This window comes from Protopterus annectens, chromosome 8.part0, assembly GCF_019279795.1.
Source record: "Protopterus annectens isolate FY-2018-M chromosome 8.part0, PAN1.0, whole genome shotgun sequence".
Taxonomy (NCBI): Eukaryota; Metazoa; Chordata; order Ceratodontiformes; family Protopteridae; genus Protopterus; species Protopterus annectens.
The window spans coordinates 701,353,202-701,367,825 of record NC_056741.1 but is presented as its reverse complement, the minus strand read 5'-3'; the positions used below and the strand labels follow the sequence as shown (position 1 = coordinate 701,367,825).

The 14,624-nt window shown below is 42.3% G+C and overlaps 1 protein-coding gene across 4 annotated transcripts in view; it reads right to left on the bottom strand.

The window, feature by feature from the left end:
- The window catches only part of LOC122808984 (protein S100-A9-like), a 122,353-nt gene extending 111,052 nt beyond the window's left edge, over positions 1-11,301 (bottom strand). Inside the window, exons 1-2 of one of the 4 annotated variants that reach the window (XM_044080150.1) lie at positions 6,183-6,193; positions 2,072-2,074 (exon numbers count right to left, since the gene is read on the bottom strand). In XM_044080150.1, coding sequence (XP_043936085.1) covers positions 2,072-2,074; positions 6,183-6,192 — 13 coding nt within the window. In that variant the 5' untranslated portion in view covers position 6,193. Of the gene's footprint in view, positions 1-2,071; positions 2,075-6,182; positions 6,194-11,168 lie in introns of those variants that run through there. The other 3 variants (XM_044080152.1, XM_044080153.1, XM_044080151.1) reach the window with 3 other exon arrangements.
- Between the last annotated feature and the right edge of the window lie 3,323 nt (positions 11,302-14,624).

Here is a 14,624-nt window from a genome sequence, read left to right as displayed (position 1 = left end):
CTTCTGCTCGATCTATTCTGTTCTTTGCTTCTAATTTGGATATACAAGTGCATCTCCCACAAGTCCAAATATTGGAAGGTAAGAGGAGAGGGTTGTCTGTGTACACAAGGCAACTGCTACATTGCTTCAGGATGCCCAATTTCACCAGGTTAAAAGCACAGGGAACCAACTGACATGCCTGCAGGGTGGGCATTGATTAAGTACTGGATCCGTTTCCTTGTAGAATGTTTAGTGCTGGTAGCACATTTGTGCCAATAATTGCTACATGAAATCTGGTAATGTGCTAGACTAATAAGCTAGTACCAGTGCAGGAGAGGAGAGAACTAGTAGATCCAAGGGAAAAAATTGAACAGACTGGCACTGCTCAGAAGCTTACAAACAGTCCTGGATACAGCAACTCATCTGGACTAGACTAGTTACAGGAAAGGGGGGAAAAGTGCAAATGCGGGCTTTTAAAATCAGAAAGTTGAAAGATGGAAAAACTGCCCAAACATGTTCATACAGTGCATTGATGCATGGTTGTCATGCAACTATTCTCCATTTGCATGGGTACTGTGAAGTTAACCACCTCTGTTTGGAGGGATGTGCATTTCCAAGGTGATTAGTTTGTGGTCTGATCTAACCAGGGAGGAGTCAACCATTTGTTTAGAGCAATGGTCAACCATGTTAGTAATGACCAGGTCAAGGATGTCACTACCTCTAGTGGGGGCAAGAAAGAGCTGGTCCACAGCATTGGAATTAATGAATTCCAGGAAACATTTGGCAAGTGTACTGGTACAAGAGTAGTTTTCCCCAATTAATGGAGGGATAGTTTAACCCAGTATGAGTGACTTAGGTTGGACCCCAATATCCTTCAGGGTGTTAAAAAGGCACTATAGGGGTGGCAAAAGCCTCGGACAGTATCCAGAAGCCCAGAGGTGACAGATGCAGGCCATCTCTGGCAAAGCATCAAGGTTTGTCAATCATGTCATCCCAGGCAGACAGATTCTGCATCCCCTTATAACACTAGAACCTTAGCCAATTGTTAGAATCGAATCATTTTCTGCTTGTACTGTGGTATTCTGGGTGATTGCAGGATGCTGCTCAGGGCTAGGGTCATACCTGTCTGGGCTACATAATATGACAGCTCCTCCATGTCTCATGCAGTCCAGGGAGGTACATCTCAGGTCATTCACATCCACATGTACAATGACGGTCATTTGTACTTGAGGGACCAGAGTGTGTGCATTGTGGTGGATCCTGGTGCCTGACCGGCAGCTGACTTGCTCCTTATTCAGCCTAGTGAGCGAGACGTCAGTGTGCCTCACTATCAAGTCACCTACGACTAGTGTGTTTGGCACACTGTTTTGCCTTATGGGGCTTTGGTTGAGTGGCACACTGTTTAGGAGAGTCAAGTGTCTCAGTCCAAAATGACAAAAAATACACTGATCCCACAGACATTGCCAACATCCTAGCTGACAGGTTCAGCGCAAACTTCTACCCCCCCTCCCCACCAAAAGGGCAAATATCTATCCCAGCAGAGTGCTGCCCCCCTGACATCTCAGATGCTCAGGTGGGAGCCGCCCTCTCCAAAGCAAAAAACACAGCATCAATGGGACCAGACGGTGTCCCAGGCTGCATCCTACATGAACTCCAAGAAGAGCTAAACCCAAACATAAAACTACTGTTCAATCTCAGCCTTGCTACAGGATATGTACCCAAAGAGTGGTGTACAGCAACAGTGGTCCCTCTCCACAAAGGTGGTGCCTCAACGGACCCTGGAAACTATCGCCCCATAAGCCCGACTAGCTTGGTCTGCAAAGCTATGGAAAGGATCATCATGGACCTCATAAATAAAGTTATTGGGGACCTACAGACACTGGATCCTACCCAGTTTGGCTTTGTTAAGGGCAGATCCTGCCTCTTAAACCTGGTTGACTTCTTTGAAACAGTCACCAAGGCCATTGGGAAGGTGGTCCACACAGCCTATCTGGACCTCGCAAAAGCCTTCGATACAATACCCCACTCGGGCATTATAGATAAGCTCACCAGCTTAAATATAAACCCCTATGTCACTAGATGGGTTGCAAACTGGCTCAAGGACAGAACCCACATGGTTAGAATTGCTGGAGCCATGTCAGACTCCAAACCAGTTACAAGTGGCGTCCCACAAGGCTCAGTCCTGGGACCTCTCTTGTTTGGTATATATTTCTCGGAGGTACAGGCCAACATGGAAGGACTGTGGCTGACCAAGTTCGCAGATGACTGCAAACTGGGCGCCATAATAGACTCTCCAGCCGACACAAGCATCCTCCAAAAGGGCCTCGTAGAAACAGACAACTGGTGCCAGAGCCATGGCCTCAAGCTAAACGCCAAAAAGTGTATAGTCATCCCCTTTGGCAAAAACAAAGTGCCCACAAATTACCACATAGGTGGTAATCCATTAAGTACAGAAGTAGTAATTAGGGACCTGGGGACCCAAGTTGATAGCAATCTCTCATTTGACAACCACGTGGCCAAAGTTGTTAGAAAAACATTTTATATAGCCCACCTAATCATGAAGGGATTCACATCTAGATTAGGGGAGGTCATCGTGCCTCTTTACTCATCCCTCATCAGGCCCATAATTGAGTACAATGCCCCTTTTGGGATGTACCTTACCAAACACCTGCAGCAACTGGAAAGACCCCAAAAGTACCTCAAACTACACGCTCGAGAGACTTTAACCTCAGCACTGAAATAAATAGGACATGCTGGAGGGACAGATTCATAACCCAGAGGCTCCCTTCACTCTGGAATAAAATCCCAGTCCAGGTTAGGCAGAGTCCCTCATTGACTCTTTTCAAGAGGAATCTTGATGAGTGGATGGGAGATCGTAGGTTTACCCCGGGTATCACTTCTGTGTCACTGTTAGACAGAGGCACAGTATACTAACCTCGAAAAAGGGCATAGCAAAATTAATTTAAAATGGGTGGCGAAAGCCAAACATACTCTGGCTAGGCTTATAAATGCCCTAGGGCAGATAGCCTAGTATGAACCTATGATTATCTTGTGCTCTAGTGGTAGAATGCATTTCTGCCTTGGAGGTCCGTTTGGGAAGAGTTCTAATGAGAGCCTCCCCGAACGTTGGTGTGTGGTTTGTGTTTTTACATGAAGATAGTGCTGGTGTGTGTTCCATGTGGTATGGTGCCAGTGTTGACCTTCTCGACCAGCTATTCTGGTCTTGGCTGGAGAGTGCATGGCTTCCAGTTTGAATATACAATTGTATCTCTCGCAAGCCTGAGTGTTGGGGGGTAAGAGGAGAGGGATGTCAGCATACATGAGGCAGTTGTTACATTGCCTTAGGATGCCCAAGTTCACCAAGTTAATAGGAAAGAGCACAGGGAACTGACCTTTAGGGGTAGTACTGGAGCCATTTTCCTCAGAACATTTAGTGCTGGAAGCACTTGCGTGTGCTACAACAATTGCTACAAGTACGGTAAAGTGCAGGAGAGAACTAACATCCAAGGGAAAAATAAGAGCAGACTTTGGCACCACTCGGCAGCTTACAACAGTCCTGGATATAACTCTGTATCTGGACTAGACTAGTTATAGGAAAGGTGAGAAACAAACATGAGTGGTTAAACCAGAAAGTTGAAAAAAATGGAAAACTGCCAATGAACTACAATTTGAGTCAGAAGCCCCTCCTTTTGTGGTAGACAGTGGAGTGGTAAGACCCAATAAGCTAGAAGGCTTCCCTCCAACACAGAAAGACTTGGGGGTCTCAGCTTACAAGCAGGGTTTTGTATTAGAACATTAACTGCCCAAAACCCGCCCACTACTGTTTCCCTGTAATTGAAAGCCTTACTTTGAATAAATATGACATACTAAACGTCACCAAATACAATATGGAAAACAGTGTAATTGAATCTGCGTGCTGCTGCCAAGTGTGCATTATGTATTCTATACAGCAGCATACACCTAAACTATTTCTAGTCCTCTGCAGAACGCACATGGTAGATCTTTACTTGCATTTGGTTTTAATTGCAGTTTCACATCCATTTGTGGTGCCACAACCTATATGCCAATAATTTTTCATGTCATTCTGTTAAGAGTCCTTACTGTTGAACAGTGCTCTTAAGATAAGGGGTTTGGTGCGAATATCTATAGTTATGCCTCATTTCAATTAAGGTTATGCTTTCGCATGGTCTGCAAGATTTTTTTTTTTTTTTTTTTTTTATATATATACAAAAGGCTACTTTTCAGGAGACATTGGATTGTGGTAACTAAGCTAAGACATGTACAAACCTAGAACTGTAACATTTAAGGTGCAGTTGCAGTTAAGTGACACACCCTCTCAATGTGTTAATGCACAAAATCTGAGCAAAGCCCAATATAAATGGGGCAAAGCCTAATATAAATGGGGCAAACTCCCAAATATAAGGAGGGAGAGAATTTAAGTACTGCCTTTATAACGTACACTTGCTAGCATGACTGGTTTTATGTTAGTGTGCATTTCAGACACAAGTGTGTTTAGTGACTTCCATGTTCAGTAATTTACCAGAAAAACACACATTGTGTTCTTTTCATAAGCACAACAGTATAGTTAAGAAAGGTGGGGGTGCAAAAGAAATTTAAAGCACAAAAATAGGTGGGGTGTAAAGTACTGCATACATACTGCCCTTCTGACCCACAAATAGTTGAACTTGTCCTTACATCCCTTAAAGGACAATACACAAAATTATTATCTTGGAACGGCTGTATTTCAAGAACAGCAACAAACAAGCTGTTAAGATAGAATTTTCAAAATGAATACTTTGTGGGTGGCTGGATAATCTGCATGGCTTGTCACTCAGCCATATTTTGCATGCAACCTCACATGGGCTTGCCCTGTCAATCATGTACACCACACCCACTCCTGCATGAAAATCACATTGGGTAATATTCCAATACAAAGCCACAAAGTCCTGGATAGAGCAACTCTGTATCTGGAATAGACTAGTTGCAGGAAACAAGCTTAGTAATGTATTTCTATACATAAAAGCAGCTAAAAAAAAAAGTGTTAGCCGGCCTTAGGAATAGGCCAACTAGGCGACTGCCTACGGCGCTGCTGTAACAGGGGTGCTTTTCCAGTATTTGGTGTCGGCAGACCAGGATGGGGGCACCAGATGGTGTGGTAGAAGGCACGGCTTTGTATTGGAACACTACCCCATTGATTTTTGGGGAGGAATGGGCATGGCCAGCATGACTGACAGGGCAAGCCCATGTGAGGTTGCATGCAAGATACAGCTGAGTGACGAGCCATGCAGATTATCCAGCAACCTGTTGGAATATTCCATCAGTGACAGTTTGCTGCAGTTTTTCACCCCAAATTTAATTTTGGATATACAGAATACACAGTGTTGCCATTCCTGAAATACGGCCATTCCAAGCTAGTGTCCTTTAAGAGATGCAAGGACAGGTTCAAGTATTAGTGGGACCGAAGGGCAGTATATATGCAGTACTTTACACCCCATCCTAATGTTGTGCTTTAAATTGCTTTTTCAGGGGGCAAGCCCCCCATGTCCCCCACCTTTCTTACTGAACATGGAAGCCTGTAAATAATGGCACACATTTTAGTTTCACAGTTAGCATTCTTTTGAAATGCATGCCAATATAAAACTTGTAAAAGGTAGCAACTTTGAACGCATTACTTAAATTCTCTCCCTATATTTGGTAGTCCCCCCCCCCATTTTATTAGGCTTTGTTCAGATTGAGCATTAAAAGGTTGAGAGGTATGTGAACTGCACGTTAAACATTACGGTTCCAGGTTTGCACCTGTTACTGCAATGCACTGTACCCAGAAATAAATGCAGTCCGACATTACAAATAAAAAAAATATATATCACATTTTGAAAAATACATATCTGCAGACCAACAGAATGACATGGAAAATTCTTTGGCATATAGGACGTGGCACCACAAATGAATACTGGATGTCAAACAGCTAAGCAATAGTAATAATTAAAAGATACAAGTAAAGAGATCTACCTGCCATGTGTGTTCTTGCACAGAGGACTACAAGTAGATTAGGTGCCTGTTGTACAGACTACAGCCACTGGGGATGCACACGCCAGTGCATTTTTGTGCCGGTCCAAAGCCCGGATAAATGGGGAGGGCTGTGTCAAGAATGGCATCTGGCATAAAATTTTGCCAAGTCATACATGCAGACAACAGTACAGTACAGAAATACATACCAGAATCAGTCTAGGTCCAGGTTAACAACCACCACCAGTACTGTTGGCCAACAGGGTGCTGGCAGAAATTGGGCTACTGTTGGCCAAGGAGGAGAAGAGGGGGAAGGCATGCTCGAAGGCAGGTAAAGGCTAGGACTGTGATAGTCTAACTTTGAATGTTGGCAGTATGACTGGTATAGGGAGAGAGCTAGCCGATATGATGGACCAAAGGAAGGTTGGTATATTGTGTGTGCAAGAAACCAGATGGGAAGGGGAGCAAGGCTAGGTGTATCGGAGGCGGTATCATGGTGTGGATGGAAGGAGAAATGGCATAAGCATTATCCTGAAGGAACAGTATGTTAAAGAGTGTTTTGGAGGTGAAAAGTGTTGGATAGAGTGATGTTTAGGAAGCTGGAAATTGATGGTGTAATTATGAATGTTGTTAGTGCATATGCTCCACAAGTTGTGTGCGATGGATGAGAAAGAAAAATTTTGGAGCGAGTTGGATGAAGTGGTGATGACTGTACCAAAGGGTGAGAGACTGGTGACTGGAGCAGCAGATTTCAATGGGCATGTAGTTAGGCAACACAGGATGGGGGTTTGTAGGAAGACATTGATCAAGAAGAGGATGAGTGAGGGCAGAACCAAGGATCAAATAGTGAAAACTGAAAAAGGGTAACTGAAGTGATGTTCAGTGAAGAGTTAAGACCAGCACTGGGTGGCAGTGAAGAGTTACCGAAGAGCTGGGCAACTACAGCAGAGCTAGTAAGAGGGCTAGAAAGGTGCTGTGTGACACATCTGGAAAGAGGAAGGACGACAAGGAGACCTGGTGGTGGAATAAAGTACAGGAGAGTATACAGAGAAAGAGGTTGGCGAAGAAGAAGTGGCATTGTCAAAGAGATGAAGTAGACAAGAGTACAAGGAGATGAGGTGCATGGCAAAGAGGTGGCGAAGGCCAAGGATAAGGCATATGAAGAGTTGTATAAAAGGTTGGACACCAAGGAGGGAGAAAAGGACCTGAACCGATTTGGTCCCTTTGTCTAGCCAGCTAGTAAAGATTTGCAGCAGGTAAGGGTGATAAAGGAGGAGGGAAACGTACACACAAGCAAGGAGTGTGTTGAGCAGATGGAAAGTACTTTGAGGGGTTGATGAATGAAGAGAATGAGACAGAGAAGGTTGATGTGTGGACAGTGAATCATGAAGTGCAGTGGATTAGCAAGGAGGAAGTAAGGATAGCTATAAAGAGGATGAAGAATAGAAAGGCTGTTGGTCCAGATGACATACCCGTGGAAGCATGGAGGTATTTACGTGAAATGGCAGTGGAGTTTTTAAACTAGACTGTTTAATGAAATCTTGGAAAGTGAGGATGCCTGAGGAATGGAGAAAGTGATTCCGTATCAATTTTTAAGAATAAGGGTGATGTGCATGGCTGTAGCAACTACAGAGGGATTAAACCGATCAGTCACAGCATGAAGTTATGGGAAAGAGTAGTGGAAGCTAGGTTAAGAAGGAAGTGATGAATAGTATGGTTTCATGCCAGGAAAACGCACTACAAATGCGATGTTTCAGAGTGTTAGAGAAGTACAGAGAAGGTCAGAAGGAGTTGCATTGTGTCTGTGGATTTAGAGAAAGCATATGACAGGGTGCCTAGAGAGGAGTTGTGCTATTGTATGAGGAAGTCAGAAGTGTCAGATGTAAGAGTGGTACAGGATAAGGATATGTACAAGTGTAGTGAGACAGCAGTGAGGTCTGCGGTGGGAGTGATGGATGCATTTAAGGTGGAGTTACATCAAGGATCAGCTCTGAGCCCTTTCTTATTTGCAATGGTGATGGACAGGCGAGATCAGACAGGAGTCCCCGTGGACTAGGATGTTTGCAAATTACATTGTGATCTGTAGTAAAAGTAGGGAACAGGGTAGTGAGACCAGCTATGTTATATGGGTTGGAGACAGTGGCATTGACAAAAAGCCAGGAGTCAGAGCTTGACGTGGAGAGTTGAAGATTTGCACTGGATGTGACGAGGGTGGCCAGGATTAGGAATAAGTATATTAGAGGGTCAGCCCAGGGGTTTGGAGACAAAGCCAGAGAGGCAAGATTACATACGTTTGGACATGTGCTGAGGAAGGATGCACAGTATATTGTGAAAAAGATGCTAGGCAACAGGAAAAGAGGAAGGCTTAAGATAAGGTTTATGGATGTGGTGAGAGGACATGCACGTGGTTGGTGTGACTAGAGCAAGACGCGGAGGACAGGAAGAAATGGAAACAGTTGAACTGCTGTGGCGACCCCTAACGGGAGCAGCTGAAAGACCAAAATGTTGTATAGAATAGACTCAACTACTTTCTTTTCCATATTCTATTTGGTGACGTTGGGTATCTTCTGAAGAAGTTATTCCATTGTGAATGACGAAAAGCGCTTTATTAAAGTTTGTGGTTTGTGAATTCGTTTGCCTGAAAGACCATTTGTTTTTGTTCTTTGAAGTTTACTTTCATCGTTGGGCTGATCTTCTGTTTATTTACAGTAAGACTAGCATTACAGGGAAACGCACAAGTGGGCGGTCCTTGATACTGCGCATCTGGTGGGGTAATATTCTAATACAAAACTGGAGGTCCCATGGAACCCTTTTGCCTAGGGCACCAGCTGACCCAAGGGCCCGCTCCGATTCCGGGGAAAAAAAAAAAAAAAAACCAAACACAACACACGAAACAGCGCGGTACCGATTCTAAAACCTAGTTTTAGTACTTCTGCTGCACACTCAACTGCTCCACCTTCAAAAACTGCCTATAGAGGCTCCCATTACCCGCCACCCAATTGATACAGTCTAACCATCACGTAGTTGGAAGTTTTAGCCGTTCCCACGTTTGATTTATTGATCTTTTGAAACGGAACTGGAGAGCTAGCGTGAAGTCTGCTACCTTCGGTCTCGCCTCCTCCCTACACACACGAGGAATGGATAACGGATGCTAAACAGACAATGCTAAAACACTGAATGTTTAGAAGTGAACAGTGATATGTTACCAACGTTTTCCAGAGAGCTTTGCTTTGTGTCTTATAAAACAGCCAGAGCACTCTGGGACAATGACTACTCCAACAGCAGAAGGGTTAATCTCACTAGAGGACCTAGAAGTCTACTTGGCAAAAGGAAGACCGCACTACTGGGGAAAAGTGTCAACCGAACGTTTAATAATTTACTAAAACACAGTATTAAGACTCATTTCCATGGGTGTCAATTGAATAGACAACAGATGCACGCATATCACGCACAAATCCGAGTGTCACTTCATTTGCATATGAAGCCACAGCTAATCGGCATAATAATCGCGCGGACTACTAAATTATAAAGATAACTGTCTGCTGGGTAGTAAACAGCTTGCTACACTGAATCATTGACTTTGCAGTAACCACAACTTCAGCACTGGGTTTACGAAGCTTGTACGGAACTCCCCGCACTAGCTAGCGCACACGTCAATTGCGCCCTCTAACAGTTTACACAGCGGCTGTGGGCTTGGCGCCCCCCCCCCCCCATGCATCTACCCATATCCACGTCTATTAATTCCAATTCATTAACAAAATCAGAAGAATAAAACCCCATATTCGGATTCATAACTTTTTTTAGCCATCTGAAAACTTTATAGATCTAAAAAGTTTTAGAATTTAAATAATTGTCTGAATTTCTCATGGACTAAACGAAAGATTTTCCTTTGAGAAAAGAGGAAACAGAGTTGGCACAGATTGTATAGATAGAGGAACTAATTCGGAAGCAGTTTGTATAACAGTTTACATTCATTAGACTTTCAAGCTGGTATTCATTTAATGCGGCAAGGAGACTTTAAACTGTATCAGGGTGAAATCCAAAAATAAGGGATACTTTAGATAGAGCAGGAGAATGGGAAAGGATATACTTTGTTTCGAAATTAGTGTAGTTCACCTCCATTTCTTCAAAATTCAGTCAGGAGAGAAAATTAAATTTGATCAAAATTAGGGGCAGCCGAGTAATAATGCAACCCCTGGATAAACCTCCGCTAATCTTTAGCCAGTGACTAGTAATGGAACAGCTGAAGACCCAAGTACATTTGATTTTAATTCCGTGCTTTCCGCTTAGCGTATTACATTACAGCCAAGTTTCGTGTCCCCAGGCTCTTAAAGTCCTTTTTACAAGGTGATGGTCTCCATATTTAAGCGAGTAGGCACTGGCAAGTTAAATACATAAAACACTTTTAGAGAAAAAGTAAGAGGGAAAACACTTGAGGAAAGAAACATTAAGACAACTACAATAATTTATCCCCTCCATTTTTCATTACGTACTGCACTCCAGTTAAGGAAACGTATCTCCTCCATTTTTTTCATTACGCACTGCCCTCCAGTTAAGGGAACATAAAAACACGGTGTGTTGTATTACTGAAGTCTCTAAAGCTGTTCGCAACTTTAACATTCACACCTTTAACACTAGCAGAACGACCCAATTTGAAACTAGAAGTAATAACAGCTCAAAGACAAAAGCTTTTTTTCTTAAACCGAAAGCTATTTTACTACACTGGATTATGTAGTTAACCAGACTAGAAAATTATAATGTAGACGCTAAAGAAAAGCTATAACAGAGAACTCAGCCATACCCCACACACCAAAGTGCGGGAAGGGATTACTACATAGACACGAGTTAAAAAGTTTCTTCTACGGCTTCCAACTGCGGATACATAATTCCCCTAAATGTACCATTATAAAATCGCTTGTACATACGATTTATCTGCAATGTCACACCCCTTTTTAGTGCTAGCCAACTACTTGTGAAACACCAAGTCATGGCAACAGTTATAAAAATGTACACAACGGATCCGCTACTTTACTTCAGAACAATTATGCACTTTCATTTAAGCAAAACCGAAACATTTATTCAGATAAATACTACACTAATTATACACCAATAGCTTTCTTGAAATTACGTGGACAATACAATGTAAGGAAGAAACAGAAAAAAAAGAAACCATATATAGTTACCTACTGGAGAAATACAACTGGCACAAAGTATAGAGGGGTCTACGTTTGCAGGTTTTATATCATAAAACCCCGCCTCTTGCTTCTTACGCTACTAATTTTGAGTATTAGTGATGCTTCTAAAATTCGGGCGTGGCTTTTTTATTTTTTTTTTAAAGGCGGTCTTGTAGTTTCTCCTAATGTTGATCGCGTCTCTAAAGACGAGTCGATTTTGCAAGTATTTTGTGTTTTTGAGTAGAAGGCTATTGCAGAAAAAAAATAGTTTCGCCTGTTTAACAAAGTGCAAATATGTACATGAATCATACTAAAGGTGTACACAGAATGAAATTTACATTTTGTACTCAAACCTAACGCTGTTGCGCACACCTCCCACCTACGCACCTCTCCAACATTGAGCGCATGAAATCTGGACAAAGCCTTACATAAGGGGAGGGACAAAGGCCTACAAGTAGGAAAATATTTTTAAATATTGCTCTTGTAAATTCAAAGTTGCTAGAATAACATAATTTGCAGTAGTAGCATACATTTTCTGAAGGGCATGAAGTCTGAAACTCAAATGTCATTATTTAGTAACTTCAAATCTCAATGGCCTGTTAAAAATACGAGGAACAGATAAAAATATGATGCAAAAATCGACATTTTGCGAAAACTGTACAGTTGAGAGGTATGCTCACCTATCATTTTAAAATGTATTCAACCGTCTAAATGCCTTCCAGACATGCAGGAAGGGGATACGTTATTTTCAAATGTTAGCATTTATACAAATAAAACGCTGTTTAAAAAGTGTATTCCTTTCACACAAGCACCTGTACCTCTATACTGTAAATATTTGTTTATACAGTTCTAAACATTCGGTACTTTTTGGCACTGAAGTTTCCAAGAGATGTTCAGAAAAGAATATACACTCATTTGAGTACGCTGAGTATGCCTAGCACTCTTGAAACGCTCAGAGGAAGAAATCTGGACAAAGCAATAAAAAAGGGGGGATGCAAAGGCCCCCAAGTATGGCATTTTTTAAAATATTGCTTTTACAAACTTAGTTGATAGAAAAACAGGTTTTGCATTAGCATGAATTTTCTGAAGGATATGAAGTCTAAAACTGGAATGTCTGTCATTATTTTCTGACTTTGATCCTCAATTATTTGCCAGTGATTTGCTGAAAAACTACAATGTTATACGAATACGAAACATACCAAAATATGAGGCAGAAATCTGGACATTCTGCAAAAATTAGTATAGTTGAGAGGTTTGACATGAATCCAGACTATATAGCCGCAGCAAATAGAATGCATTGTGATTATGGAGCATGCTCAGAATGCAGGAATCAAAACAGAAATACTTAATGCTTTATAGGATGCACATAGAATACATTTATAACAAAACTGGGTGCAGTTAATGTACCTATCTAATGTAAGTACATACTCTACAAAGCAGAAGCTTCAAACTTTATTAATTTGAAGATGGATTCTTCGAAGGCTAAAACGGGCTTAACATTTTCAGAGTTTTCAGATGTCCAAAATGGGATTTTTATTTTTAATTTTTGTTGCTAAACCTGAAAAATAATAGCAGATGTCTAGAAAGAGAAGGACTTTTATTTTTCAAAATAGAATTTCTTAAAGTAGACCTTGTATAGTGAGTGATAGGGAATCTTTGTATAGGCTTATTTTGTTTATTTAACAAGGTATGTTTCCATAACCAGGTCTGACATTATAAGGAAATCAGTAAATCTAGGAGCATGGCTAAAACTGAAGGCCAGAAATCACAGTACTATGCTTAAATAATAGTTGAGAGTTCCCCAAAAAGGGGTCAGGTGGTAAACGTAGCTACAGATTAAAAGTGCTAGCACTTTTTTACGATAATAGTAAACAATGACTTCACATACATATTGCATATTATTTAATGAATGAATATCATTGGGTCTGACTGTACTAGGTTCACTAGACAGCAGTTTGTGAAAACCTTTAGACTTCCTTCTCCCATGTGCTATGATGTTCTGGAACTTAACACACAGTTTGGGGAAAGGGTTGCACCTAATCACACAAGAGGAGTAGTTTCTGGCCCAGCAATTGTAGTTTATAGGCCATTTGAGCACTTTTTCCATCTTCTTCAACTTTCTGGTTTAAAAGCCCACATTTCTGCTTGTTTCCCACCTTTCCTATAACTAGTGTAGTCCAGAAACAGATTTGCTGTATCCAAGACTGTTTGTAAGCTTCTGAGCCCCCCCCCCCAAGCCTCTCTGTGTTGGAGGGAAGCCTTCTAGCTTATCAGTGGGAGTGATAAGCACTAGGTAGCCTATCTACCACAAGAGGAGTGGTTTCCTGACCCAGACATTGTAGTTTATTGACCGTTTGGGGAGTTTTTCCATCTCCTTCAACTTTCTGGTCTAAAACCTGCGTTTGCACTTTTCCCGCCTTTCCTATAACTAGTCTAGTCCAGATACAGATTTGCTGTATCCAGGACTGTATGTAAGCTTCTGAGCCCTCCAAGCCTTTCTGTGTTGAGGGTAGCTTTCTAGCTTATCAGTGGGAGTGGTAAGAACTAGGTAGCCTATCTACCACAAGAGGAGTGGTTTCTGGCCCATAAATTGTAGTTTATTGGCTGTTTGAGCACTTTTTTCCACCTCCTTCAACTTTCTGGTTTAAAAGCATGCATTTGCACTTGTTTCCCACCTTTTCTATAACTAGTCTAGTCCAGATACAGATTTGCTGTGTCCAAGACTTTTTGTAAGCTTCTGAGCCCCCCAAGCCTCTCTGTGTCGGAGGGAAGCCCTAGCTTATCAGTGGAAGTGGTAAGCACTAGGTAGCCTATCTACCACAAAATGAGTGGTTTCTGGCCCAGAATTTGTAGTTTATTGGCCCTTTGGGCAGATTTTCCATCTCATTCAATTGTCTGGTTTAAAAGCTCACATTGCACTTGTTTCCTGCCTTTCCTGTAACTAGTCTAGATACAGATTTGCTGTATCCAGGACTGTTTGTAAGCTTCTGAGCCCCCCAAGCCTGTCTGTGTCGGAGGGAAGCCTTCTAGCTTGTCAGTGGGAGTGATAAGCACTAGGTAGCCTATCTACCACAGGAGGAGTGTTTTTTGGCCCAGAAACTGTAGTTTATTGGCCGTTTGGGCAGTTTTTGCATCTCCTTCAACTTTCTGGTCTAAAAGCCCATGTTTGTGCTTTTCCCACCTTTGCTGTAAAGTACAGTTGTGTACACTTACCATAAATGTAGATGTTCGAGTGTCTTCACTGTTGCAGTCATGACTGTAGGGTTCTCCCCTGCCGGCAGGCAGTCCTCGGTCAGCCAGAATCCCAAAGTCTGGGTCTGGCGTCGGCTGCTCAGCCATGTTCCCTGATGTCAGAGCGCCAGGAGTACAATGCTGGCAGCCGACGCCATGTTCTCCAGTTTTTCTTGCCCCAGATGTCAGGTGTTCCAAAATGAGTAAAATCCCATACCCTTTGCAAATACACCT